Source organism: Dermacentor andersoni, chromosome 2, assembly GCF_023375885.2.
Source record: "Dermacentor andersoni chromosome 2, qqDerAnde1_hic_scaffold, whole genome shotgun sequence".
In the NCBI taxonomy this organism is placed as follows: Eukaryota; Metazoa; Arthropoda; class Arachnida; order Ixodida; family Ixodidae; genus Dermacentor; species Dermacentor andersoni.
This window is the reverse complement of record NC_092815.1, coordinates 100,161,827-100,188,136: the sequence shown is the minus strand read 5'-3', so window position 1 is coordinate 100,188,136 and position 26,310 is coordinate 100,161,827. Positions and strand designations below refer to the sequence as shown.

Here is a 26,310-nt window from a genome sequence, read left to right as displayed (position 1 = left end):
GAGGCTTTCAGGCGGGCCTGAGCGAAGTACGAACAATGGTGAAATGGCGGTGAGGGCATACTCTCGGGTGCTCACAGCCGCTGCAAGGTGGCTGCGACATGTACAGCCAAACTTCATTGCAGGGAGCTTATGTCTTGGCCGCGTTGTGGTCTTGGCTAGGACTACGCCTTTTCTTCCGTCAGAAATCAGGCCAGATGATTAGTGCCTGTGCACTAGTTTTGAACCTCTTTCAATATATTAAACATCTCTTCTAGCCATCTAGCGCATTACGTGAAAGCTAATAACCAATCACAGACTCGAATGAAGTAGAAAAGAGAGAGTAAGCGCGAGAGTGAGGAGGACGGCGCAAAGAACAGTGAGTGTTGCTACCTTGCAAACTTCTTTTATATAGGGACCTTACGGCTGCAGTTACCCTACATCATGACGTAATTAGTGGAGAAGGAAAAGCAGGGAGGTTAACCAGTTTGGCTCGACCGGTTTGCTACCCTACACATGGGAGCGGGATAGGGGGGTGAAAGATGGGGAGGAGACAGAGAGAGCACATAACACAGCACACACATCGTCAATTACAGTCCGTCACTCTTGCGTGGTACGTGACATCACTGTCACAGCCGCTTGTCCAAGCCCATCTCTTTCAAAAACCGAAGTAGTCCCTTCGTCGCCTTCAGCTGCGATGTCTTCTGTCGGCGATGTGTGAAAATCGTTTCAACTGACAATGGTCCTTTGTCAAGGTGCGCTAGAACGGACGCCAGGGACTGTCTCTGAATATTATATTCAGGACAGTCGCACAGAATCTAGCGTCACCTCGCAAAGACAGGCATTGCACAGAGCGTTGTCGGCCATTCCAATGCGAAATCAGTAAGATTTCGTGAATGCCACCCTTAGCCATAAGCGATAAAGCAGAGTGGCCTCTCTTCGGCGGTGTCCACTTGGCATACAGAGATGCATCAAAGAGTGCAGGTCGTATTGACGATTGCGCCGGTTGGTCAGGCTGCTTGGCGCGCACCATAGAGAGTGCGTGATCTCCTGTGCAAGCACTCGAAGTCTGCTGGCTGCGTCGGACTGTGAAAGTGGTATGGCCTCTTCCTGCGTGTTTTCAAGAGTGCCCGAGCGACATTATCCGCGTCTTCGTTTCCTATGACGCCGCAGGGACTTGGCAGACACTGAAACGTCACGTGGTGTCCTTTCTAGGTGATGCATGGAGTAGGCATCTAATATCGAATATCAGCTGTTCAAATGGTGCGCGAAGCAGAGCCGATAGCACAGATTGTAGTGCTGCCTTTGAGTCACTGAAGATTGACCATTGTCGAGGCGGTTCCCGATTAACGAAACAGAGTGCAGCGTGAAGAGCAGCTAGTTCCGCAGATGTCGATGTCATTGGGTGGTCAGTCCTAAAGCTGATGGTAATAGCTCTTGCTGGGACAACCACAGCGCCGGACGAACACTGGATGTTTGTGGAACCATCAGTATAAATATGTACACTGTCCGCGTACCTCTCGCGCAGAAGGAGCAGAGGCAGTTGTTTCAGCAACAGCGACGACAGCTCAGACTTTTTCCCGATTCCTGGTACACTGAGATGGACTGTGGGGCTGATAAGACACCAAGGGCGTATCGATGGTTTAGATGCAGCGGTGAAGCCCGAGGAAAGTTTGTCGTTGTACTTGACGATAGTTTTAGAGAATGATGCTTGGTGCTTGTCTGAAGGTAGTGTTGCAAGGTGGTGATAGGGGGCACGTGCAAGATATCTGATGTGCGTTCTGAGGGCTTCCACCGTAATGTGAGTTTGCATTGGATGGTCCCGAGCAATCACAATAGTTGCCTCTGTTGATGTGCATCTGGGCAAACCAAGGCAAACTCTGAGTGCTTGAGCTTGGGTTGCCTGCAGAACACGAATATTTGTCTTGCAGGTGTTGTTCAGTACAGGTAGACTATACCTTAAGAAACTAAGAGAGCTCTGTAGAGTTCCAGCATTGCATCTACTGACATCCCCCACGTATTTCCTGTCAAGTATTCAAACAACTGGGAAGTTGCTGTCAGGCGCCGTTTCACGTAGGCCACATGCGGGCTCCAACAGAGGTCTTGGTCTATAATTACGCCAAGAAATCTGTGGGTTCTGACATAGGAAATGGTCCGCCCATTGATTGAGATGACATAAGGCGTCACTGGTTTGCGTGTAGATGCGACTAGTGCGCATTTTTCTGGTGATATGCTGAGACCTTTTTTACCCAAGTAATCGCTGTCGAAGTTGCCGCTCTTTGAAGCCGCGCACGCATCTGAGGACGTGTGACTGCCGAAGTCCAGACACAGATGTGATCTGCGTATATTGAAATTTTGATGGTAGTTGGCAACTATTGTTAGGATTGGGGGCTCAATCCCATGGCTCGTAATCAGTTGTCAAGATTGGAGTCGGGCATGAATTAGAAGTTAGCTGGCCCATGCCGTCGTCCAACTTATCCACGCTGAGGACGTTGTTCAAGGGAAGGACTGCTTCTCATCGAGAACGAGGAATATGGGTTTATTTACAGTATCTACATCAGGACGTTGAAGTTCATCAGTCTAGCATGACTGCGAGAGAAAAGTGCATCAGTCTAACGTGACTGCTTGAGAAAGGTGCGCTGAGCCGCCGCACAACAGCGGTTTACAAACACTCGGTCCTCCCTGGATCCCAAGGTGAGGGAAACGTTCGTCCAGTCATCGTAAACAAGCCGCCTCTCTGCGGGACAGCTTACACACGCACACTTCCGCACAGGTTCACGGTCCGGAGCCGATGTCAGGCGGACTTCGTAGAACTCGGGGCTTAGTCCAGGAAAGGCGCCTTTTATTCCCTGAGCTGACCCCTGCAGCGCGCCACCAGGTGGCCACTGTCTTGCCTCTTGAACGGCGCGTGGGAAGGAGCCTCGAACTACGTTCCCTCGGGGACTCCCTCGTTCACAGCAGACGAGGTTGGCGGTGCGGGTTCAGGCACATAGCCTGCTTCATTGCACTCATCTTGGCTCTAGCGACGGAGAGTTGAGGACGCGCGTATTGTTCTTCACACACAGTCGACTTAGTGATGCCGTAGCTAGAGTTTTGCGGTGGCGTTCCAGGAAAGTTGCCGCCGCCGTCGCAACTGGCTGGCAATACTTGCACTTCAGCTGGCCGTTCTTAACAGTATTCAGCAAGCCCAACAAGCGCGAGGTTGAATAGCGTCGGGCTGAGAGCACCGCCTTGAGGAACGCCCCTGCTGGTATAGCGTCGCGTAGTTGGACCATCGTCAGTTAACACATAGAATGATCTTGCATATAGATAACTTGCAATCCGCAAAAAGAGTCGACCACCTAGGCCAACCGTCGCAAGAGCGTCGAGAGTGGCCTCATGTAATACGTTATCGTATGCCCCTTTCACACATAAGAATAAAGCTGCAGATAAACGCTTACGGGGCCTTTTGTGCTGGACATATGAAACGATATCAACTACATTGTCGATGGAAGAGCGGTCAAGTCGGAAATCAGTCATGGAATTCGGATAAATCTTGCAGTGTTCAAGGTACCATTCCAGGTGACCAAGGATCATCCGTTCCATTATCTTTCCTACACAGCTGGCCAGCCTCTTGGGCGGTAAGAGGTGCGCTCTAGTGGGGATTTGCCCTGCTTCAAGTGTGGCACCAGGCGGCATACATTCCATTCGTCAGGAACATTTCCCTTCTGCCTTGAGGAGTTGTAAAGACTCAACAATTCTATCCGTGTGGATTCTCCGAGATAGCACAAGGCTCGTTATGATATACCATCTGGACCCGGAGATGAAGAGCGCCTGCGGAGAGCTGGTGCCGCTTCGAACTCCTCCATTGTAAAAGGAAGATCCATGTGGCAATCACGGTTATGGGGGACGTCACCTCGGGCTGGAGGATCTGGACGAGTCGCTTGGTCTGCGATGCACGCACAAAAGTCTTCTGCGACATCGATGTCTTGCCGCCCTTGGAAAAGCGCGAGCGCCTCGAATGGAAAACGCTGTTCCGGAAGGCAACGCAGACCCTTGAACCGTTTTCCAAATGTGAGACATTGGCTTACGGGGGTCGAGTGTCTGGCAAAACGTTACCCAACGTTCCGACGCTAATCTATCCATACGATGCTAAATCTTTTGCATCCCCCTGGCTGCCCTATGGTCATGGATTCATTTTGTACGCAGATATCGACGTTCCGCTCGGCGACGAAGTTCTCGAAGTCACTCTAATTCCATGTCGAAGTCGTTTCGCGTGGAAGAGATCGTCATCTTGCGAGTGGCGTTTTGCATCGTATATTGAATTGTTTGTTCTAACCCAGAGGGTAGGCCCTCGCGGCACGCATCTTCCATATCAGATTTGAAGTTGGCCCATTGAATCGTCCGAATGGTATTCCGTGGCCCAGATCTAGACGACAAGCCTTTGATGTTCAGATAGGTGGGAATGTGATCCCTCCCATGTGTCTCAATATCTGGAAACCACTTCACGCATCTGGCGAGAGAGTTGGAAACGAAAGCAAGGTCGAGGAGGCTGCCGTATGTCACGCCTCGAAGAAAGGTGGGGCTACCATCGTTCAAGAAAGCAAGGCCATAGTTGTAGGCGATGCTTGCTAAGCTTCGTCCTCTTGCATTTGTGCTTGTACTTCCCCATGCTGGATGGTGTGCATTGAAATCTCCTATGATGACACATGGGGCAGGACAAACACTCAAGATATCCGCTAATCTTAAATAGTGGATAGAAACTTGCAACAGGTATGCTCTGAAGTGAGGGCTATAGCAGCTTTTGCATTTTCATGACTACATTTATTTATTTATTTATTTATTTATTTATTTATTTATTTATTTATTTATTTATTTATAAGTGTACCATTTCACCCATGCGGGCATTATCTTAATATTCTGACCTTAAATTCTCGCCCTAATATTTTTCTACTCGAAGCTTAATTTGATTTGTGCTATGCTTCTTTATGTATTGAGTTGCTTGTTTATTTTCCATTAATATATGCGCTCTAAATTTGGTGTACCTTGATCCTAATTTATTGAATTGAATTTTATTCTCCTTGAACAAATACACAAGGAAGAAGTAACCACAAAAAACTACTAAGGTTAGTAGCTTGACGAGGTGGCTGCCCCTCTACACAGCACCAGCAGTAGCAGTTATTAAACAATTTTCATAAAATGTCTACTTTTACACATATGTATGGACAATGATTGCACAAGGCAACATAAATATTTTGCAAAATACAAAGGAAAGCTTCACATTAATGAGCAAATACAAGAAAATTTATAAATAAAGGCATCATAGTTCACAGAAACTGATCTCGCATTGTTTTTTTGGACAACTCTGACACATCTACAGATTTGTCAGCAAAATTATTGAGCAGAGTTGGAAGAGTAAAAGCGATTGATTTTTCGCATAGTTGTTTTGAGGAGTAGGTATGTGCCAAATAATGTGGTGACGCGTAGTGTTTACGGTAATATTTTGCATTAATTCTGAAATCTCGTTGTAAAAAGAGTTGTTCTTTTTTGCGGCCGAACAGTACTGTATTTTCGCGATTCTAAGCACTTCCCATTTATAAGCACCCCCCCTCTATTTTCGCGAAAAAGTTAGGAAAAAAGTTTGCATGCGAATCTAAGCACCCCCCTATTTGTTAGGAAGAGCGCGTAACCAAGGCCGCCAAACGCGCTTGCTCACTCTGGAATCATTGCTTGGCGGACCTGCAGGCACGCGGTCGATGCTTCTGTTGGACGCGTTTCGCGGCCATCTGACCCCGTAGGTAAAGACAAAGCTTCGGAACATCAAAAACGACGTGGTTGTGATTCCGGGTGGCATGACGCCAGTGCTGCAACCCCTCGACGTTTCAGTCAACAAGCCCTTCAAAGCCAATCTCTGACAGGAGTACGAAGAGTGGCTGCGAAACCCTGAGTGGAAGAAGACGCCGACGGGAAAGCTGCAGAAAGCGTCCCCATCAACCATCGCAAAGTGGATTTCGGACGCGTGGAAGAGGGTCCAAGTGGACGTTGTGGTCAAATCATTTAAGAAGTGCTCGATCACAAACAACTTCGACGGAACGGCAGACGACCTGCTGTGGGATACCGAGTAAAGAAAAAAGAAAAAGTAAAGTAAAGAAAAAAGACAACTCGTGGCGCTTCTGCGTTGACTACCGTCACCTCAACAGAATAACAAGGAAGGATGTTTATCCCCTGCCTCGCATTGATGACGCTCTTGACTGCCTTTACGGATCCCAATACTTTTCATCAATTGACCTCCGCTCCGGCTATAGGCAGATTAGCGTCGATGAGATGGACCGCGAGAAAACCGCCTTCCTCACACCGGAAGGTCTGTACCAATTTAAAGTCATGCCCTTTGGTTTATGCAATGCGCCAGCTACATTCGAGCGAATGATGGACTCTCTCTTGGGCGGCTTGAAGTGGTCTACATGCCTCTGTTACCTCGACGATGTGATTGTGTTTTCGCCGAACTTTGAGAGCCACCTGCGGCACCTCACAACCATACTCTCAGTGTTTCGCAGGGCTGGCCTTCAGCTAACCTCTTCCAAGTGCCATTTCGGTCGCCGTGAAATTAACATGCTCGGTCATCTCGTAAACGCCGCCGCAATCCAACCTGATCCACAGGAAGTTCACGCCATGCGAAATTTTCCTGTACCTTGTTCAACAAACGATGTCCGTAGTTTTCTGGGCTTATGCTCTTATTTCCGGCGATTTGTGAAAAATTTTGCCGACATCGCTCAGCCTCTCACTGACCTTCTTAAGAAAGCGTCTCTTTCTCTTGGGGACCACTGCAGGAGAAAGCATTCTCTACCCTGATTGAGCGGCTTACAACTTCCCCAATTCTGTCACACTTTGACCCTTCTGCGCCCACTGAAGTACGAACTGACGTGAGTGGTCATGGCATCGGCGCTGTCCTCGCTCAGCGTCAACAGGGCCAAGACCATGTCATCGCTTGCGCTAGCCACCTTCTTTCCACGGCCGAGCGAAATTATTTCATTACTGAGAGAGAATGTCTCGCGCTCGTATGGGCAATCGCGAAATTTCGGCCGTACCTGTTCGGTCGGAGCTTCTGCGTCGTAACCGATCATCACGCCCTCTGCTGGCTCTCCTGTTTGAAGGACCCAGCTGGACGACTTGCACGTTGGGCATTGCGTCTACAAGAATATACTTTTCTATTATGTATAGGTCAGGGCGCCTGCATAAAGACGCTGACTGCCTGTCCCGCAATCCCGTGAATCAACCGGACGATACCGATGCAGACTCGGACATCAGTGTTCTATCCCTCTCCGGCTTTCTCCATATTGGCGACGAGCAGCGCAAAGATCCTTTTCTTCGAGCACTTATGGAACGCCCAAGCTCCTCGACCCGTCCCTCCGGATGTTCACCTTGCGCAATGGAACTTTATACCGTCGTAGCGTTCGTTCTGACGGCCCGGAGCTCCTCCTAGTCGTTCCCAAGCACCTTCAACGCGCCGTGCTCCAGCAATTTCACGATGCTCCTACTGCTGGACATCTGGGCATCACTCGTACATACGACTGCCTGCGGCGCCGCTTCTTCGGGCCTGGCATTTATCGCTCTGTGCGCCGTTATGTCACTTCTTGCGACGTGTGTCAGCGCCGGAACGTGCCTGCTATGCCTCCCGCTGGTTTGCTGCAACCAATACATATCCCTACAGAGCCCTTCTTCCGTGTGGGCCTAGATCTCCTGGGCCCCTTTCCAATTTCCATCAAAGGAAACAAATGGATTGCTGCAGCAACAGATTATGCCACGAGGTATGCCATCGCACGAGCGCTACCAACCAGCTGCGCTACAGATGTCGCCGACTTCTTACTATACGACGTCATCCTGCACCACGGCGCCCCTCGCCAGTTGCTGACAGATCGCGGCCGCTACTTTCTATCGAAGGTCGTTGATGATCTGCTCCGCTCCTGTTCTACAGAACACCAGATTGCTACCGTGTACCACCCTCAAACGAACGGCCTCACCGAGCGACTCAACCGCACGCTAACTGAAATGCTGGCCATGTACGTTTCCGACGATCACCGCGACTGGGACGTCGCTTTACCGTACATCACTTTCGCATACAACTCGTCCCGTCATGACACTGCCGGATTTTCAGCATTTTACCTGTTGTATGGCCGCGACCCCACCTTGCCCTTTGACACGTTGCTACCTTCCGCAGTACAATCACCCAGCACTGGTTACGCGCGCGATGCTATTGACTTAGTCGCCCAGGCCCGAGAAGTCGCCCGTCATCGCCTCACAGTCTCGCAAGCTTCTCAAAAGCGACGCTACGACCTTCGGCACCGAGACTGCCATTTTTCACCTGGTTCCCTTGTCCTTCTCTGGACGCCTTCACGTCGCGTCGGCTTGTCGGAAAAACTACTTTCGCGTTATTCTGGTCCGTACCAGATCTTACGCCAACTGTCCAACGTGACATACGAGATCGTCCCAGTCGGTCAGCCTTCAGTGCCTCCCAACGTCACTAACGATGTTGTTTCCGTCGTCAGGCTCAAGCCCTATGTCCCCCCATTAAGTGAGGCTCTATAACTTGCACCGGGACGGAGCTACTCCGCCGGGAGGGTGATGTTACGGTGAAGAGAAGGAAGAAGTTGAATTGAACTAGAGGAAGACGAAGTGTGGCAGTTGCCTGAACGCCATATACCTCTGTTGAAAATATACATTATTGTATACTCGTGGGCCTGCTTTCTTCCTGCAACAATATAAAGCAGTAGAAGTGTTTTCATGGGATCCTACGTCATCTTTAAAATCCTCCCGTTGCTCCCTCCCCCACCCCACTCCATCTGGAAAGCGTTGGGAGAATTTCAGTTCCATGTAAGAACTCCAGCGAACTCACGGACAACGTTAAGAGTATTCGCAGCAGTTTGAAGATGAAGAGACATTGAACGTGCATACAGTAACAGGCTTATGCTGTCCGCAGTGCCATCAGTATTCAATCATTACATGTGAGAGACGCTTTGAAAAACGATCACTCCACGAGTTAGTAATTTGTAACACAGAGTTGAGAACTTATAATACGTTGGTCACTCCAGTGCACTAAACCCTTGACTTTTTGTCTTTCTCCTAATCTTTTCTTCCCCTTTCTATTGCGTGATGTTAACAGCACACACATGCCAACACATACTTTCACACATACTTTCACGCTGCCTGTCCTTTGGCAGTACAGGGTAGCCAGCTGGGCTCAGTGCTAGGTAAGCTCTCTTCCTTTAATTCATTCTCTCCTCTCTATGCCTCGCGACATATTTACTCATTACCATCCGTTTGTTAGCAAATTACCACGCAAGTTCTGAGGAATTTAGTGCGCGCTTTAAGAGCGCGTAATTCTACGCAATCAAATTTCTCTCAAATGGACATATGGCTAGTCCTTCATATGTATAGCACACAGTGAAACGAAAAAAGAAAAGTGGCAGTAGGCACGGCGATAAAATTACGCTGCACTTTGGCAGAAACTGGAGGCAGCTAGTGTACAATGCAGCCGGGTTGCATTGTTTACGGGCTACATGATATGTATTTACCTGTCCCATCGAAAATGTCCTTAAACAAACGAGGGGCATGTATCGTCTGTCAGAATTTGTAAGCTTATCAAGTCGAAATATCGATATCCATATAAGGCATATGTTTCTCCACATAATAAAAAAACAATTAAGCTTCCTTAATTTTAATTTGTTCCTGACAAAGTAACACTGTTATACTTCTTCACGGAGCGAAGACCATAATGACGGACCTAAACTAAGCAGCGAATTGGGCACCCGGCATTTTTGTGAGCCTTTTCTTTTTCTTTGTTTTGCAAAAAGAAGACTTTTTTGACGCCCTCTATACTCCACTTCCTGTTTTTGTCAAGAACGTACGTTCAGTGCAGCTAAAAACTTCAGCAGTGAATACTCAATGTCAGGATTTGAGAAAGACTGCTATACACAAGACTATACCTGAAGTGTTCTGTGGCTCGAGCGTCACATTGGAGTATAACCCATGGTCCTTAATGTAAGGAGCTGTAATAAAAAAAAAAAAACAAGTTATCGCATCTAAGGGTTGTATCGATCCTAAATCAAACTTAGCTTAGAACTTAAAGAAGTAGCTTGTTTGGTGGTTTGGTACTCACTCGCCAGCGAAATTTCGTTGCCCCAATTGAGAGCCGCTACCAGAAGCAGCAGGCCGGTGGTGAACTCATGCATTCCTGCCTGGAGCTACACTGTTGTGCAGCAGAAGCTGCTGCAGCACATTTGGTTGTTACCAGTATGGCAGTGGCTGCCTGCGAGCGATTCTGTATACAGTTTATTTCAAAGTAGAAGATACATTTCAATACAGCTCAATGGAAATGATAATTTTTTTCGTTACTGTATTGTCAGTCCTCCTATTGGTCAGCTGTTCACGTTCAGCAGTGTGCTGCTGTAGCAGATTTGATGAAAGCGGTTTATGGCGGTTGCAAACAGGTTACACACATGAGCAGTTTATTATATGAAATGCGTAGCTTTGAACGGTAAAATGTAGTGTATGCGCTCAAGAAACAAGTTTCGTCAAAGCAAAATACTGTTGTTGGAAGTTTCGATAGAATTTTCTTACGTGAAGGAGAAGGAAGTTCATTCTCCCTTGAGAAGAACCGACGCAGTCTATAATAAAATCTTGTAAGCACGCGAACGTTTGTGCAACAGCAGCAATTTCTACGCGCTTAAATAAGCCCGAAGCAAATAAGTTGTACAAATATTACACTCATGGTTCGTTCAAACGTGTAAACAAGAAGGGTTGCGTAGTGTTCATTTTGTCGGCAAAGTTCAAAACGTGAGCAAAATTTCGTTCAGTTATCGCTAATAGCCTCGTAAATATAAATCGAGCTCTTTCGATACGACAGTTAAAGCGATACAAATAACAACAGCCATCTTACCGTTGGGTGTCCAGGAAACGTTGTGGTACATTGCTAAGAGAAGAGAAAGAAAGGGGGGTGGCAACCAATGACGCCTCAGACGCTTGGCTCGCCTAGACAAGCTCCTTTACTTTTCTGGGTAAACCTTAGTAAGCAGGCTTTGGTTTTACATGGCGTGTAGGTGTGACTTGAATGCATGCAGAGTTGCTGCAGGGCTAATCGACAATGCATTAGAAAACGAAAAGGTGCCCCTTGTATAGAAGAGCAGAGCCAACTGGGCAGGGTGAAGCAAAAAAAAAAAAAAAAGCTACATACATTTTGTTGCTGTTCGTAATCAGACCCCCATTCAAGATCGCACCTGTCGAGCGCTCTGAGGAGACAACAGGACAACCTTCATACACTGTGCTTCTCAAGCCTGGCCACTCACGCCTTTGGGTTCCTTTTCCGTCGCTGCAAAAATATTGTTTGTTCTGTAGCGTTTTCCTCTAGCATTCTTCACAAACGCCATTCTTTTTTTTTCTTGTGAAGCAGAATAACAGTAGAAATGTCTTACCTTTTCCCACCAAGCAGTCATTTCCTAAACATCGAAATTCATGGAGAATGTTTGCACCATTACGCTCGGTGACGGGAGAGCTATGACAAGATTCTCACCCTGCTATTAACAGCGCAAAATGTAGACAAGAGACGAGACAAGAAGACACCACAGCGCTTGTGGTGTCTTCTTTTCTCGTCTCTTGTCTACATTTCGCGCTGGTAATAGTAGGATGGAAAACCAACAAGCCCAAGCTGCTATTCTAGCGAAATATAAGATTCTCACATGGTGGTCTCTTATAACGGCATTTACCGTGCGATTAGCAGCCGTTTCCAGGATTGCAGTAAACGGAGCTACAACTATAGCTGTGCCAAGCAGTCTGAAAAAGAATGTCTGAGTACTGTGTCGCGATTGCTTACCTGCCACACCACATGAATACATAAATATCAACTTGGGCTGCTAAGACAGAGTCGCGACACATCTCTCTATTCATAATTGGCTGCTTATCATTCGGTAGTTTTGTCACTTCCGGTTGTTCTATGACAAAAAATAATGGGAAAATAGCTAGCTCACGATATAAACCACGCTACATAAATGCGTGTACCCTCTTGCTCCTAAGAGTCGTTCCTAAGAGTCTAATTCGGTTTCTCTATCCCTCTCCCGTCATGAGAGAGCGCACAACGTATATGACCTGTCGTATCGTTTTTGGCGTTTTGGCGTCAAATACGAGGCGAATATGAACACGGACAGACAATGAACGAGTTACGTATTGTTGTCGCATGTGCGAATCCAGGCAAAATCAGTGAAGTCGCGCAATATTGTGCTGACGTATTTCGTATTTCTTTGAGTTTTCTTTTCGAGTACGAGTTAAAGCACTGCCGTAGCCAGGGTTCATTACGCTAAGACACATATTTATTCACCTGCAAAGATGACCAACCCAGTGGTAAAAGGTTGCTCGGCCCAACGTCGGGCAAGTATATGGTAGCCAACCGTGCCACGTGTGGCCCGCTGGGCCATTTCGCTTGGGCAATTCTTGGGGTTGACACCGCCCTTAGATCGGCCAACTATTAAGGTGACGACCTAAGATCGATCATTGCTGCCCACCTGGCCGACTTCAAACTTAGCCAGGCCCATGACAGTTTGTAGGTGGGCCCATGCCTGGGCCTGCCTCAAACCCAGCATGACCTGTGACAAATTGAGCTTGGCCCATGTCTGCGCCTACATCGAACCTAGCCAGAACCACCTAGAGAAGGAGAAGGCCTCCGCACTCACCCGCACGTATCCTCTGACGTCACCCCACTCTGCCCTAGCCGTTTCACTGCGCGTGGTGTCGCCCTTGAGCACCAGGTGGCGCTAGGTGCTAGGTGGCACTATAAAGTCCCTTGATAATTTGAAAGTACCGCCACTCTTTGAAATCTGCTGCCGCCGCGCGACCTCCTCGTCTCCTTCTCACCCCTTGCGCATCCCCCACCGCGGCAACCAGTTTTTCCCCCGTTTTTCTGCATGACGTTTGGTATCTCTGCCATTGCCCCGGCAAACGCGCTGTTCTTGCGTTTTGCTTGTGTTTTTCTTCTTCATTCGCACCATTTTTCTCCTCGCTCGGTTGGCTCGGCACTTTAGCTCAGCGTAGCCAAAGTTGTACGCTGTGTTTCCTGCTCTATGTGCTAGCGCTATGCCGTGCTGCATCGCATATAACTGCAGCAAGAAGCATGAAGATGGTTATGCTGTTTTTGTGATGCCACAAGCAAAGCGTGACGGCTTGCGCCGGAAGCAGTGGCTGCATAACACTGGCCAAAAGAACTTTGTTCCAACAAAGAACAGTGTTGATTGCGAGGTGAGGCATCTTTATTTTTGCTCGTAGCAAAGCATCGCCTAATGCTGCATTTTCTTTTCATTCTTCCGGCCTGCTCAACAGCGTTTTGTTGCGGAAATTTGTGCGTTGCATAAGAATGCGCTTGTCCTCAGTATGCTTAATATTCCGCGGCGGCTCCGTCACCTAGCACGTCGCCAACTGCTGTTATTCAGTCGGAAACACAGCACTATAAATTCTGCTTTCCGCGGAGAACAATTATGTGCGAAGATACAGCCTCTCAATTGCACTTTCCGCGATTGGTAGGATCTGCTGCCTGTTTTACAGAAAATTGAAATAGCGGCTTGTAGAAGCTCTATTATTTCTAGCTTACGTCGATCTGTGCATCAGTCAGATACAATGGATGTAAGCCCTGAAAAAATTAGTGGCAAGTAGAGTTTTATAGAGATTTATACAGTACCAGTAACACCCACGACGATAAGGTGAGAGAGAATAGGCTAGAGGAACTTGAAATCCCACAAGTAACACCGGAAGAGGTAAAGAACGCCTTGGGAGCTATGCAAAGGGGGAAGGCATCTGGGGAGGATCTGGTAACAGCAGATTTGTTGAAGGATGGTGGGAACACTGTCCTAGAAAGACTGGCCGCCCTATATACACAATGCCTCATGACCTCCAACGTACCGGAATTTTGGAAGAACGCTAACATAATCCTAATCCATAAGAAAGGGGACACCAAAGACTTGAAAAATTATAGACCGAGCAGCTTACTGTCCGTTGCCTACAAAGTATTTACTAAGGTAATCGCAAATAGAATCAGGAATACCTTAGACTTCTTTCAACCAAAGGACCAGGCAGGATTCCGTAAAGGCTACTCAACAGTAGACCATATGCACACTATCAATCAGGTGATAGAGAAATGTGCGGAATATAACCAACCCTTATATATAGCCTTCATTGATTACGAAAAAGCATTTGATTCAGTCGAAACCTCAGCAGTCATGAAGGCACTACGGAATCAGGGTGTAGATGAGCCATTTGTAAAGATACTGGAAGATATCTATAGCGGTTCCACTGCCACCGTAATCCTCCACAAAGAAAGCAACAAAATCCCAATAAAGAAAGGCGTCAGACAGGGCGATACGATATCTCCAATGCTATTCACAGCATGTTTACAGGAGGTATTCAGAGACCTGGAGTGGGAAGAATTGGGGATAAAAGTTGATGGAGAATACCTTAGCAACTTGCGTTTCGCTGATGATATTGCCTTGCTTAGTAACTCAGGAGACCAATTGCAATGCATGCTCAATGACCTGGAGAGGCAAAGCAGTAGGGTGGGTCTGAAAATAAATCTACAGAAAACTAAAGTAATGTTTAACAGTTTCGGAAGAGAACAGCAGTTTACGATAGGTAGCGAGGCACTGGAAGTGGTAAGGGAATACATCTACTTAGGGCAGTGTAGCAAGACTGAATAAGTGCTACGTCACGCTTATATGTATGCACTGCGCATGACCCACTGCGGCACTACTTTGTATATATATCCCGTTCATTCATGCAATAAAGTTGTTCATTGCCTGACCCCGACACGCCCACATGGTGGCAGCGGTTCACTATCGCTATGTCAGCCCCGTCAACGCTGCTTCCCCCGCCGAAACCACTGGACCCGTCAGCAGACGCATGGCTTGGATGGAAAACTTGGAAATGTGAGTTCACATTGTTCTCCACGGCTACCCAGTTAAGTAAGCAGCCCAAAGAAGTCCAAGCAGCAACGTTACTTGTAACAGTTGGAGAGGAGGGCAGAAAAGCTTACAACGCCTTCAAATTCGAAAATGAAGGGGATAAGAACAACGTCGACATTTTGCTTCAGAAATTTGAAGAATTGTACAAACCAGTGACAAATTTGACGTTTAATGAATTTCGTTTCGGATCAAGAGACCAAAAGCAAGGGGAGTGTTTCAATGACTGGCTAACCGACCTCAGGCTTTTAGCAAAGAACTGCGAGTTCGGGGACCTAGAAGACCGTTTGCTCCGTAGCCGAATCATTCTGGGACTGCGAAACAAAAACTTGCAGGAAAGGCTTATTTCCGAGAACCCGTCATACAGTAAGACCATTGAAATTTGCCGGGCCCAGGAACTGGGAAAAGAGCAATTTAAAGAAATCAGTGAAGGCGCAGAAGCAGCACGTTTCGCAGTAATTCAAGCAGTAGTAATGGATGACATACTTCTCTGGGGCAAGACTAAGCAAGAGCACGACCACAATCTACAGCTTCTTCTAACGCGCTGCCGAGAACAGAATCTTCGACTAAACTTGAAGAAATGCTTCTTTTTGCAGCGAGAGGTGCGCTACCTGGGACACGTGCTCAGCGCCGAAGGCCTGCGTGTGGACGCCCAACGTGTTCAAGACATTCTGGAAATGCCGACACCAAGAAACTGCAAGGAACTTCAAGTATTTTTGGGCACTATGAATTTTGTACAGCGCTTTATCCCAAACATGTCTGTAGTAACGGCACCACTACGAACTTTGTTGCGAAAAGACATTGCATGGGTTTGGACGGAAAAACAGCAAGAAAGCTTTCTTGGATTGCGTGAGGCTCTGATTCAAGCACCTGTGCTCCGCTATTTTGATCCAAGCAAACCCGTGACGCTATCAGTTGATGCAAGCCAGCTGGGGGTAGGCGCTGTGCTTATACAGGATGCGCAGCCTGTTGCTTTTTCCTCACGGACACTCACAGAGGCACAGACCAGATATGCTCAAATCGAAAAAGAAACTTTAGCTATTGTTCATGGATGCGCCAAATTTCATGATTACATATTTGGACAGCATGCAGTAACAGTTGAAACTGACCACCGCCCCTTAGTGGCGATATTCAGTAAGCCGCTATACCAGTGCCCGCTACGTCTGCAACGCATGCGCCTAACTCTTCAGCGTTATCCTATCATTGTGACGTACAAGCCTGGCAAAGAGCTGTTCCTCGCTGACGCCTTATCAAGGTTTCCTAGTAAAAGATTCTTGGAAGAAAACGAGCAGTTTCAAGTAAATGTTCTTGAATGTGTTTCAGCCTCTCAACGCTCCCTGCAAGATTTACTAGCAGCAACTAATGATGACGACACCCTTGTAAAGCTACGGGACTACGCGAATACAACGTGGCCGCTTCACAAGCAAGAAGTCCCGGAGCCACTTAGGTCGTATTGGGCGTACCGGGACGAGATACATGCACAGGACGGCCTCGTGTTTCGAAGCAACAAGGTAATTGTACCACAATCAAAGATATGGGAAAGGAGGAGTCTTCTTCACGCGGCGCACGTGGGAGTAGATAAGATGAAGGCGAGAGCAAGGAACGTGATGTTCTGGCCAAATATTTCCAGCAACATTGAGCAGTTCTGTAAAGCCTGCAAAGTGTGGAAAAAGCATCAGCCTCGACACCCTAAAATGCCACTCCTGAGTCATGATGTGCCCTCACTACCATGGGAAGTTGTCGGCATGGACTTGTTCTCCTTTGAAGGCCACGAGTTCGCCCTTATTGTCGGTTTCTACTCCTTCTTCTTTGAAATTCGAGAGTTTCGTACAACAACTGCAAGCTCTCTTAACACGTGGTGTTCTCAAATTTTCTCGGTCCATGGCTTGCCTAGGAAGTTGTGCACTGACAATGGTCCGCCTTTTAACAGCAGTGAGTTTAAGGACTTTCTCAACACCTTGGCTGTTGATCACATCACCTCAAGCCCCTATCATCCCCGTTTCAATGGCATGACGGAGAGAGCGGTTCAGGAAGCAAAAAAGCTGTTAAAGAAGTGTTCCTTTAAAATGCATGTGTTTCAAATGGCATTGCTTGAATGGCGCAATACCCCACGTGATGATGTGCTCCAGTCCCCCGTGCAGAGGCTGATGGGACGCCAGACTAGGACGCTTCTACCAGTACCTACCAGCCACTTGGAACCACGGACAATTCCCCCTGACGTGGTCCAGGGCCGCCTTCAAGAAATACGCCAACGACAGAGGACCTACTACAACCGTGGCAGCAGGAACTTGCCCCCTGTGATGCCAGGTCAGCAGGTCACAGTGTACGATACAAACCAGCGGACCTGGTCTCCCGCCGTCTTTCTCCGACCAGCCGATGAACACCGCTCAACGATCGTCAAGACTGAAGACGGCCGGGAACTTCGGCGCACACGAGAGCACCTCCGCCTGGTAGACCCACAGCCGAAAGCAAGCCTCGTGCCCGAAGACGTATCTTCCACAGAGCCCCCTCAAGAACTACGGAGAAGCACAAGACTTCGACGCGAGCCCTGTCGGTACCCTCAACAAGAGACACGGTGACCACGTCTTAAGTTCCCCTGAAAAAGGGAAGATGTAGCAAGACTGAATAAGTGCTACGTCACGCTTATATGTGTGCACTGCGCATGACCCACTGCGGCACTACTTTGTATATATATCCCGTTCATTCATGCAATAAAGTTGCTCATTGCCTGACCCCGACACGCCTACAGGCAGGTAGTGACCACGGACCCGGATCATGAGACTGAAATAACCAGAAGAATAAGAATGGGCTGGGGTGCGTTTGGCAGGCATTCTCAAATCATGAACAGCAAGTTGCCACTATCCTTCAAGAGCAAAGTGTATAACAGCTGTGTCTTACCAGTACTCACCTACGGGGCAGAAACCTGGAGGCTTACGAAAAGGGTTCTGCTGAAATCGAGGACGACGCAACGAGCTATGGAAAGAAGAATGATAGGTGTAACGTTAAGGGATAAGAAAAGAGCAGATTGGGTGAGGGAACAAACGCGGGTAAATGACATCTTAGTTGAAATCAATAAAAAGAAATGGGCATGTGCCGGACATGTAATGAGGAGGGAAGATAACCGATGGTCATTAAGGGTTACGGACTGGATTCCAAGGGAAGGGAAGCGTAGTAGGGGGAGGCAGAAAGTTAGGTGGGCGGATGAGATTAAGAAGTTTGCAGGGACAACATGGCCACAATTAGTACATGACCGGGGTAGCTGGAGTATGGGAGAGGCCTTTGCCCTGCAGTGGGCGTAACTAGGCTGATGATGATGATGATACCCGTGGTATTGCAGGTGTGGAGTGCTAGCTAGTCCACATTGCATTTTTAGAGTTTTAAGGCGAAATCCTTTAGATTTGTTTCAAGGTGGCGTTGTGAACAGAAAATATCACGTGACCCAAGGAAGCCCAGAGGCGACCCAAAGCATGTCGACCCCTGTATAAAAGAATGATTAACCAAGTAATGTATCATTAGTGATTGAATTAAGGTGGATTAGGGAGGATTAAGATGGATAAGAGTTTATTAAAGAGGATTAAGGCAGATTAGGGTGAATTAAGTTGATAAAGGAGTATTAAGACCGATTAGGGTGATTAAGGTGGATTAGGGTGCATTAACAGGGATTAGGGAAGATTAAGGTGGATGAAAAGGGATTAAGGTCGATTAGGGTAGATTAAGGTGGATCAAAATGGATTAAAGTCGAGTAGGGTAGAACAAGGTGGATTAGGTCTGATGGAGGTGGATTAGGATGCATTAAGGTGTATTAAGCAAGATTATGATGCATGGATAGGGATTGAGGTGTATGAAAGAGGATTAAGGTGGATGAAGGAGTATCAAAGCCGGTTATGGCGGATTAAGGTGTATTAAGGAGGATTATGGTTGGGAAGGCTACTATAATCAACGTTAATTCCTTCTAATCCATCACCTTAATCAGCCTTAATCCTCCTAATATATCTTAATCTATCCTAATTCACCTTTACCTTCCTGCATCGACCTTAATCCACCCTAATCCCCCTTGATTAACTTTAACCCACCCTAGTTTACCATATTCCTACTTGATGCACCTTAATCCACCCTAATTCATCTCCATCGACCGTAATCCAGCCTAATTCTTAATGGCCCAAGTACTCTTTAATCCACCCCAATCCTTAAATCGCGTTTATACCCCTAATCCACCATAATCTTTCCTAATGCACCTTAATCCTCCTTGATTCACCCTAATCCACGCTTATCGACTTTAATACACCTTAATTCTCCTTAATACACCTTAATCCCCCTTAATGCACCTTAATTTATCTTAATCCAATCCCTAATCCAACATTACTTAACTTTGCTAATCAGTAATCATCTCTTGTACACGGCTGCACATGTTTTGGTTTGCTTCCGGCCTTCCTTCGGTCACGTGATATCCTCTGTAGCTCACAACGCGACCTTGAAAGAGAGATCTAAGGCTTTGGCTTAATAAGCAACACACAAAGGGATGTGCCACAAGCAATACTACATCAGATGCACAATGTAAAGCATCTCATCATGCGGCAGAAAAGTTTTCCGGAGTATACAACTCGCCTGATAGCTCCTATTACTTACATCAATATACGCCCCCGCATTCATACGGCTTTAAGAAAATACCAACCGCCTCATAAACGTTGCCTTCAGCACTATCGATGCTGTTATCAGTATTTCTCAAAATTTCCAACACAACTGGGGCGCGCAACTGGCCCAAAATAACGCGCCTTTATAGAATGCTGCGGCCCGTCCGCGGAAGCCCAGGAGAAAAAAGTGTTCCGTGCGCAGCCGGTGGGCGAGGATAATCGAGGAGGAAAGCGCCACGAGGGGGAGAGTGCCGCTACTTTGAAATTATCAAGGGGCTTTAGGTGCTACGCGACGCACGTGACGCGCATATCCTGCGCCGTCGAGACACCGCAGGAGGACGTCGTTGCACGTGGTTCGCTTTTTTGCATTCCTCTATGTACACGTGCGGTCTGTTCGATGTCATGGGCCGATGTTGTGTGCCAAACTGTAGAGGAAACTACGACAACGAGCCAAAGGTCAGGCTGTTTGGGTTCCCAAGTGATGCCGAATGAAGAAAAAAATGGCAGCGGGCAGGGCGACGGTATGATGTCGACGTTGGAAAACTGAAATATTCGCTGGTAAGTGTTGTCTCACTTTTCAATTCGTGCAGTGATGATTTATATAAACAATGTACAATGAAAGTGTATTAGTGCAAACTACGACATTCCATTGTTATATAGATACGTTTTCAAGTGACCATTTATTTACACGTGTAAACCACGTGGGCTCGCTTGCGTTTGCGATGGTGTGCGTATATTCATTCGTTGAATGGCTCATGGGTCAGTATAAGGTGCTTTTCATAGATCTCGCGCTTAGATTTGTAAGCATATGTCACAGTTTTGCAGGCGTCAAGGTGTGTTCATAATATGACGGCGCTGGTTGTTTCGCAGGTTTGCGAACGGCGTTTCAAGCCCGAGCACCTACGTACAACATCTAAATACATGGACTGCGGCGGAAGGACCATCCAGGTTCAAATGATCGCACCCGGCTTACGCCTGATGCCATTCCAACGATCTTTCCCGACTGCCCGCAATATATTTTGGATTCTCGCCGGTCGAGAGAAGACCATGATGCAAAGCGAACACGTGTGGAGAGCGAACAGCTTCAAAGGGCCTTAAACTAGTCAGATTTAGCGCACGAGAACGAGGAATGAGAAAACAAAGTTAACAACCTCCAAAACATCAGTTCACGCCTGTACAAGCTAGGAGAGAAAAGTTTTGGACAGCGGTACCTTGCGACAGCTGTATATCTTTGCTCACATCAAAGTGACAACAGATGCTCCCGAGATTTTGGTGTCAGCGACTGTGTCGTCGGATATGTCTCTGCGTGTGTTTTGGAGAGGTGCTCGTCTTCCATCTGACAAGTGTTTTGAGATCCCGGATCATATCCACGATTTCCTTGTTCAGCTCTTGGCTAATATCGAGGACCACTGCACTAAAGGAGAACCACCACAAGTGGACAAAGGAAAGGCTGCACTGAAATTGGTGATCTCACTTCGTGATGACATTTCAAGTGGAGACCTTCTGGAGGACGAAAAGGTGGGCGCTGTGATGTTCCTCAAAGAGCAGTGTCATCTCCTCATGAAGAGGAATAATGTTGTTTGGTACTCAGCAGAACTTTTGGTGTTGTGTAGCATTTTGTACACTATTTCACTGCATGGCTACAAGTTTTTGAGGAGCAGTGGAAAGTCGGTGTTGCCTCATATTGAAACAATCAAGCGCGTCTGTGGTGCACATGATGTCAGTCCTTTAAAGGATCAAAATGAAGAGGGCTTCCTAAGACATATGAAAAGGAGCGCAAGTCTGCTGAAAGCTCATGAAAGAAATGCAACATAAATGGTAGATGAAATACACTTACAGCAGTTCTTTGAATACAAGGGTGGCAGCATAACAGGGGCTGCTGCGAACTGTTCTGAACCTGCTAAGACAGCGCATGTATTTATGGTGAAGTCTCTTCTGTCACCGTTCAAAGATATTGCACACAACAATTGCTACGAACGGGTGGATGTCTGATTTTCCCTTTATGAACACATCCTTGCAGAGTCCAAAATTACTGCGGAGGAACTGCATGAAACTAAAAAAGTAGTCTTGAGACTTGAATAAGCGAACCTTCATATCGTTGCAATCATCACAGATAATAATTCCATTAAATGGAAAGTAATGACTATGTTCAGTAAGGCCCAGAAGTTCGAAATTGTTTACCCCCTTCGAGCTATCCGCAGCAGCCACTCTTTCATGTTGCTGACTCTGTGCATTTGCTGAAATGTATCAGAAACAAATGGCTAAACCAAAAAAATCCTGACAAATGTCTACATTACCCACCATTTCCCTGTGGAACCACAGAAAGTAAGAAAATGGAGGGTGCTTCATTCAGATCACTCAGAAAGCTTCATGAGCTGAACAAACTAATACTGTGAAAGTGGCTTTTAGGCTAACGTATAAAGCTTTGAATCCCACAAATATTGAGAGGCAGAACGTGAAACTTGCTCTGCAAATTTTTAACTCTTTTGTTTCATCTGCTTTGAGGATAAGAGGCGAAAGCCTGCATCTGACGCTTGCAGATGGTACTGCAGATTTCATTGACCTAATTGTGCGATGGTGGAGCATCGTCAACGTCAAGACTCCCCTCCCCATAAGGGACACAGAGTGAGAGATGTGGGGCAAGAGCCAGTACGTAAAATCAATGGTGAGCATCTGCAGTTCTTCGACAGATTTGTTACCTGACTCGACGACTGGGAAAGTAGGTGTGTGCATACACACCTACTTACGGTGTGTGCATTGACAAAGGAGACTGACTCAGCTCTCTGGCTTTCCGCATACGCCTTGATCGAGGTGCCAAGATATTGTTTGGAGGAGCTCGGTTTTACGTACGTTCTCCTTGAAAAAGTTCAAACCGATCCCCTCGAAGCTCGGTTTGGAAAGTACCGGAAGCTGTGTATGTCCCATTGCAACGTGTCGATCACACAGGTATTTGAAGCTGAGGCAAAGATCGCCTCCAGAACACACTGATCTTGCCTGATATGCCAGCATCCACTGACACTTGCAAAGAGACATGTGCTGAAATACTGATTGACAAATATAATATAAAGCTAAGAAGCTGTGACCTAAAGAAGCCCCGGAAAGACATGCCGGCATTGGTGTACATCGCTGGCTATTGTACCTATGCTGCTTTGAAGCGCCAGCCTTGCAATGACTGCTGTGATTTATTCACAATTACCGAGAGAGAGCTTGAATGCAGTGAGCATGTGCTGATAGATAATATGAGCAGAGGCGGCTTGAAATTTCCAGAGCCATGTGTCGTTCATGTGGTGCTGTGCACTAAGAGTGTGCAAGAACATATTGCAGGCAAAGAATATGAGAATATGTTTCATGCAGAGAGTAATCAGAGAGCTGCACTTCCAAGTGTGATGAAGTATTTGCTCTGTGACAGTGAAGAGTTTGACACTTGTGCAACTTGTCACAGTCAAGAGTCAATGTTAAAGAACATCCTTAATCCAGCAGTAAACACCCTGCTGAAGAATTACGCAGTAAACGACAGGATAAACAAAGAAAAGAATAATGAGAAAAAGAGAAAGTTGATTACCCTCAAGTGAAAATGATGTGTGCTGTTTTCGCAAATGTGTATGCTACAATACATACAATATATGAACGGTGTGTTATGTTGTCTTGACCTCTGTGGAAATTTTTTTAATTATTCAGCATTGTGAAGTTCAGCAGATTTTTCTTATTAAGCTAGTGAGGTTGATGCATGTCATATTTTATTGATGTGAGTGTTGTGTGTTCGAATGCCATTCTGTGATAGTGGAAACCAATGCCCAATAAAATGTGTTATATGAATTGTACAGCTGTCAGTGACAGACTGAAAAGAGAAATATGTTTTTCCGGCGCATCGTCTTTCTAGACCCAAATTCTGTAGTGCATTTTGTCTTATCGGGGCCATTGTCAGCGTGGCTCCAAATGCCAAAGTTGACGTGGATAGAACTTGTCTTCGTTCCTTAAATCACGCCAGTGCTAAATTTATACTGGATGCAAATAAATTCCGGAGGTATACCCTCGAACATACTGCAGTATTGTGCTTTTTTATTTCTTTCGACGGCACCTCAAGCCGAGGCAGACGGGCTGAGTGTGGTGACGTCACGGAAGGTGTGCCGAGGCCTTCTCCTAGTCTAGGTGGTTCTGACCTAGCACGGCGCACAAAAATGTGTAGGTCGGCTTATGTCTGGGCCTACATGGAACCTAATGTCCAAGTTACAACAATGACGTCCTATGGATATCTGAAGAACATGCACTGCCAGGACATGGATATCCTAGGAACGTCTCTCACATGACCGTTTGGCAGGGTTTTCCTTGTCCTGCGGGCTTCCCTTGCATGTCCGTGATGGGCATCATGGCGACATGCTGCGTACAATTAACAGTCATGTCAGGACCTTTTGCACAGCACACGATGTGTGCCCGCGCGTGAAGAACAGATACATTCTGTTCACACGTTACGCACGCACGCATATCTGAGGAAGTCTCACGTGCGTCCCTGCTCATTCGTCTAGGTCTTCCTCTAGGTCTAAGCGCAAGTAGCTTAGTGAACTAACTGGAGGTTCTTAAATTGCATCAAGAAATTTCTAACGTATAACGTACACATGAGCTGCAATCACGATAACTTCGGATTGTAATTTGAACATGCGAGGAAACATAATTCGAGGAAGTGCGAGAAAACATAAACATATGAGGAAACTGAAAGAGAAAGCCTCAAAGCCGCTTGGGTCGAAACCACTGGGGTTGAAACGCGCGAAATTGCTTTTGAATGCACCTGATACAGTACGTTGGCAACGTACTTCGGCACGACGTAGTTCCCAGTTCGCATACCAACCTGTCGCAGCCGACCCTGGAGAATGGTCGTAAAGCAACCTCGGTCCCACGTCTTTTGGCTCCTCAAGTGCCGTCGTAGTTGGTAAGCAACCTTGGCCCGACTTTTTCCCTTCTATGGCTGGCCATGATAGCTGGCAGCTGGCCTCCATCCAGAAGTTTCCAACCATGGGCCGTCGGCCAATCCCGCTGGGGAGTGGAGTTCCAATACCAATAACGCTATCCGAATTTTGGGGATCTTGCATTTCACACCTGTTGCTTGTTAAGTTATTTGTATTCCCTTCTGAAATGCAAAGAAGTCCGTGTCCCATGCATTCGGGGCACGTTAAAGATCCCCTGGTGGTCAAACTTAATACGGAGTCCCCAACTAAGGCGTGCCTCATAATCAAATCGTGGTTTTGTCACGTAAAACGCCAGAATTCAATACAACTGAATTCGTATTCCTTTCAAGAACATAGTTCAGAACATCTCAACGGTTGATAGTTTCGTAGGCGGGTGCACTGTAAACACTTGAGCCGCGTGCAACGACTACGCAGGCTTGAGGAGTTTATGCCGGCCGCTTCAACTAACCACCGTACTTAGGCACGTTTACACAGCTGCCCTCATTACCTATGGTCCAAGCAAATATGTTTTAGTTTGATCTATAGGAGGCACTGGTGTTGCTCAAACAAAACAGTTACTTCAAAGCTACGAGGAGCCATTTTCTTAATTCATGTTGTGCGCAACTAAGTAAGAAATACCCCAGATTCAGGTCGTTTAGTGATTTGTGACCAGGTTTTATTCTACATGAATCTTTATCTTTTTCTATGTGGTGCTCCTCATTATGTTTGCACCATTTGCGTGCGATAACCGCAACTATCATCGAATTTTTTGTTCTTCTTTTACGGGCGGATTTTCCGCGAGGCACAAACAACAAGAGAAAGTTAAATAAACGCTCGCAATCTGCGTCGCGCAAGAACTGCATGCACCAATGTCTTTGCAATCTTGTCCATCACCCAACAGTCGTACTTTTCAGTTAGGTCTTGCTTTAGACCAGCCTTTCTTAAGTTTTCAAGTCGGGTCGACCGCGTTCCAGGACACATACAAAGCATCTGGCGTTGTCACAAGAGCCGAGTACTATCTTCGAATCCTAATTTTTTACGTCGAAGCTGTTTATGGCTTGGCTTCCGTGCATTCGCCGTGTGCGTGTGCAAAAACTATGGGCCGATCCTGAAGATAGCGCATACCTGGCCGACCCGCGGCGGAGGTGAACCAGGCCTGAAGCCCTTTGCCAGCATGCAAAAATAACGTTATTATCTTGGATCCAAATAGAACCCGTATCACATATTAAGCTGGTAAGAACAGATACTGCACTTCGACCCGCGTCGGCCATGTCAACATTCGCACTGCCCCCTCTTTGTCGGCCTTCCAAGCGCATGCCTATCCACTTTCCTTCCGTTCTCCCGTGGTGGCGGTCCCGTCGAAACATCACGCATGTCTATTTTCCTCCGGCTCCTCGGGGCGGCGGTCCCTTCGTCCATGCGAATCTATATAAACATCACGGTAAATGAGTTCGTACCTTTTCTCAAAATTCTGTGTCCCCGCAGTGTCGTATGCTAAACAGCTTCACTGGTCTTCCATCTTCGAAGAGTAGAATGACTCACGAAACATTTTTTTTCGTTTTTCATTCCACTGCAACGAATTTCACCTTTCACATCTTACTGACATGCGTGAAGCCCAGTTCAATGTACCGACATTTTCTCCCACGTTTAAACTTAGCAGTGTTACATTTCGTTGAAAGGGTATGAGTCAACTTCTCTTGCCTTTCCACGCCGACGAACATTTCAAGTTATTATATAGAAATTACATGAACTTAGTTATTGGATTCAGCAATCGGGGGTTATTTTTTCAAAAAAGAA

The 26,310-nt window shown here is 46.9% G+C and overlaps 2 protein-coding genes and 1 pseudogene across 8 annotated transcripts in view; 1 reads left to right on the top strand and 2 right to left on the bottom strand.

Moving 5' to 3' along the window:
- LOC126541550 (uncharacterized) overlaps positions 1-11,559 on the bottom strand; it is a 70,266-nt gene extending 58,707 nt beyond the window's left edge. Inside the window, exons 1-3 of one of the 7 annotated variants that reach the window (XM_055076728.1) lie at positions 10,889-11,559; positions 10,109-10,258; positions 9,936-9,998 (exon numbers count right to left, since the gene is read on the bottom strand). In XM_055076728.1, the coding sequence (XP_054932703.1) occupies positions 9,936-9,998; positions 10,109-10,181 (136 nt within the window). In that variant the 5' untranslated portion in view covers positions 10,182-10,258; positions 10,889-11,559. Of the gene's footprint in view, positions 1-9,935; positions 9,999-10,108; positions 10,271-10,888 lie in introns of all 7 variants that reach the window. The other 6 variants (XM_055076729.2, XM_055076730.2, XM_055076725.2 and 3 more) reach the window with 6 other exon arrangements.
- Positions 11,560-14,799: 3,240 nt separating this feature from the next.
- Positions 14,800-17,521, top strand: LOC126541947 (uncharacterized). The gene is made up of 4 exons (XM_050188917.2): positions 14,800-14,909; positions 15,187-15,638; positions 16,266-16,455; positions 16,756-17,521. The coding sequence occupies exons 1-4, from the start codon at positions 14,800-14,802 to the stop codon at positions 17,519-17,521; spliced, it is 1,518 nt and encodes a 505-aa protein (XP_050044874.2).
- Positions 17,522-25,605: 8,084 nt separating this feature from the next.
- LOC126542109 (U2 spliceosomal RNA) lies at positions 25,606-25,784 on the bottom strand (annotated as a pseudogene).
- Between the last annotated feature and the right edge of the window lie 526 nt (positions 25,785-26,310).

Coding starts and splice junctions, on each gene's coding strand:
- LOC126541947 (XM_050188917.2), top strand. CDS start 14,800: ATGGTGGCAGCGGTTCACTATCGCTATGTCAGCCCCGTCAACGCTGCT. Junction 15,639..16,265: donor AATGCCGACACCAAGAAACT/GCAAGGAACTTC, acceptor AATGTGTTTCAG/CCTCTCAACGCTCCCTGCAA. Junction 16,456..16,755: donor GTGTTTCGAAGCAACAAGGT/AATTGTACCACA, acceptor CTTCTTCTTTGA/AATTCGAGAGTTTCGTACAA.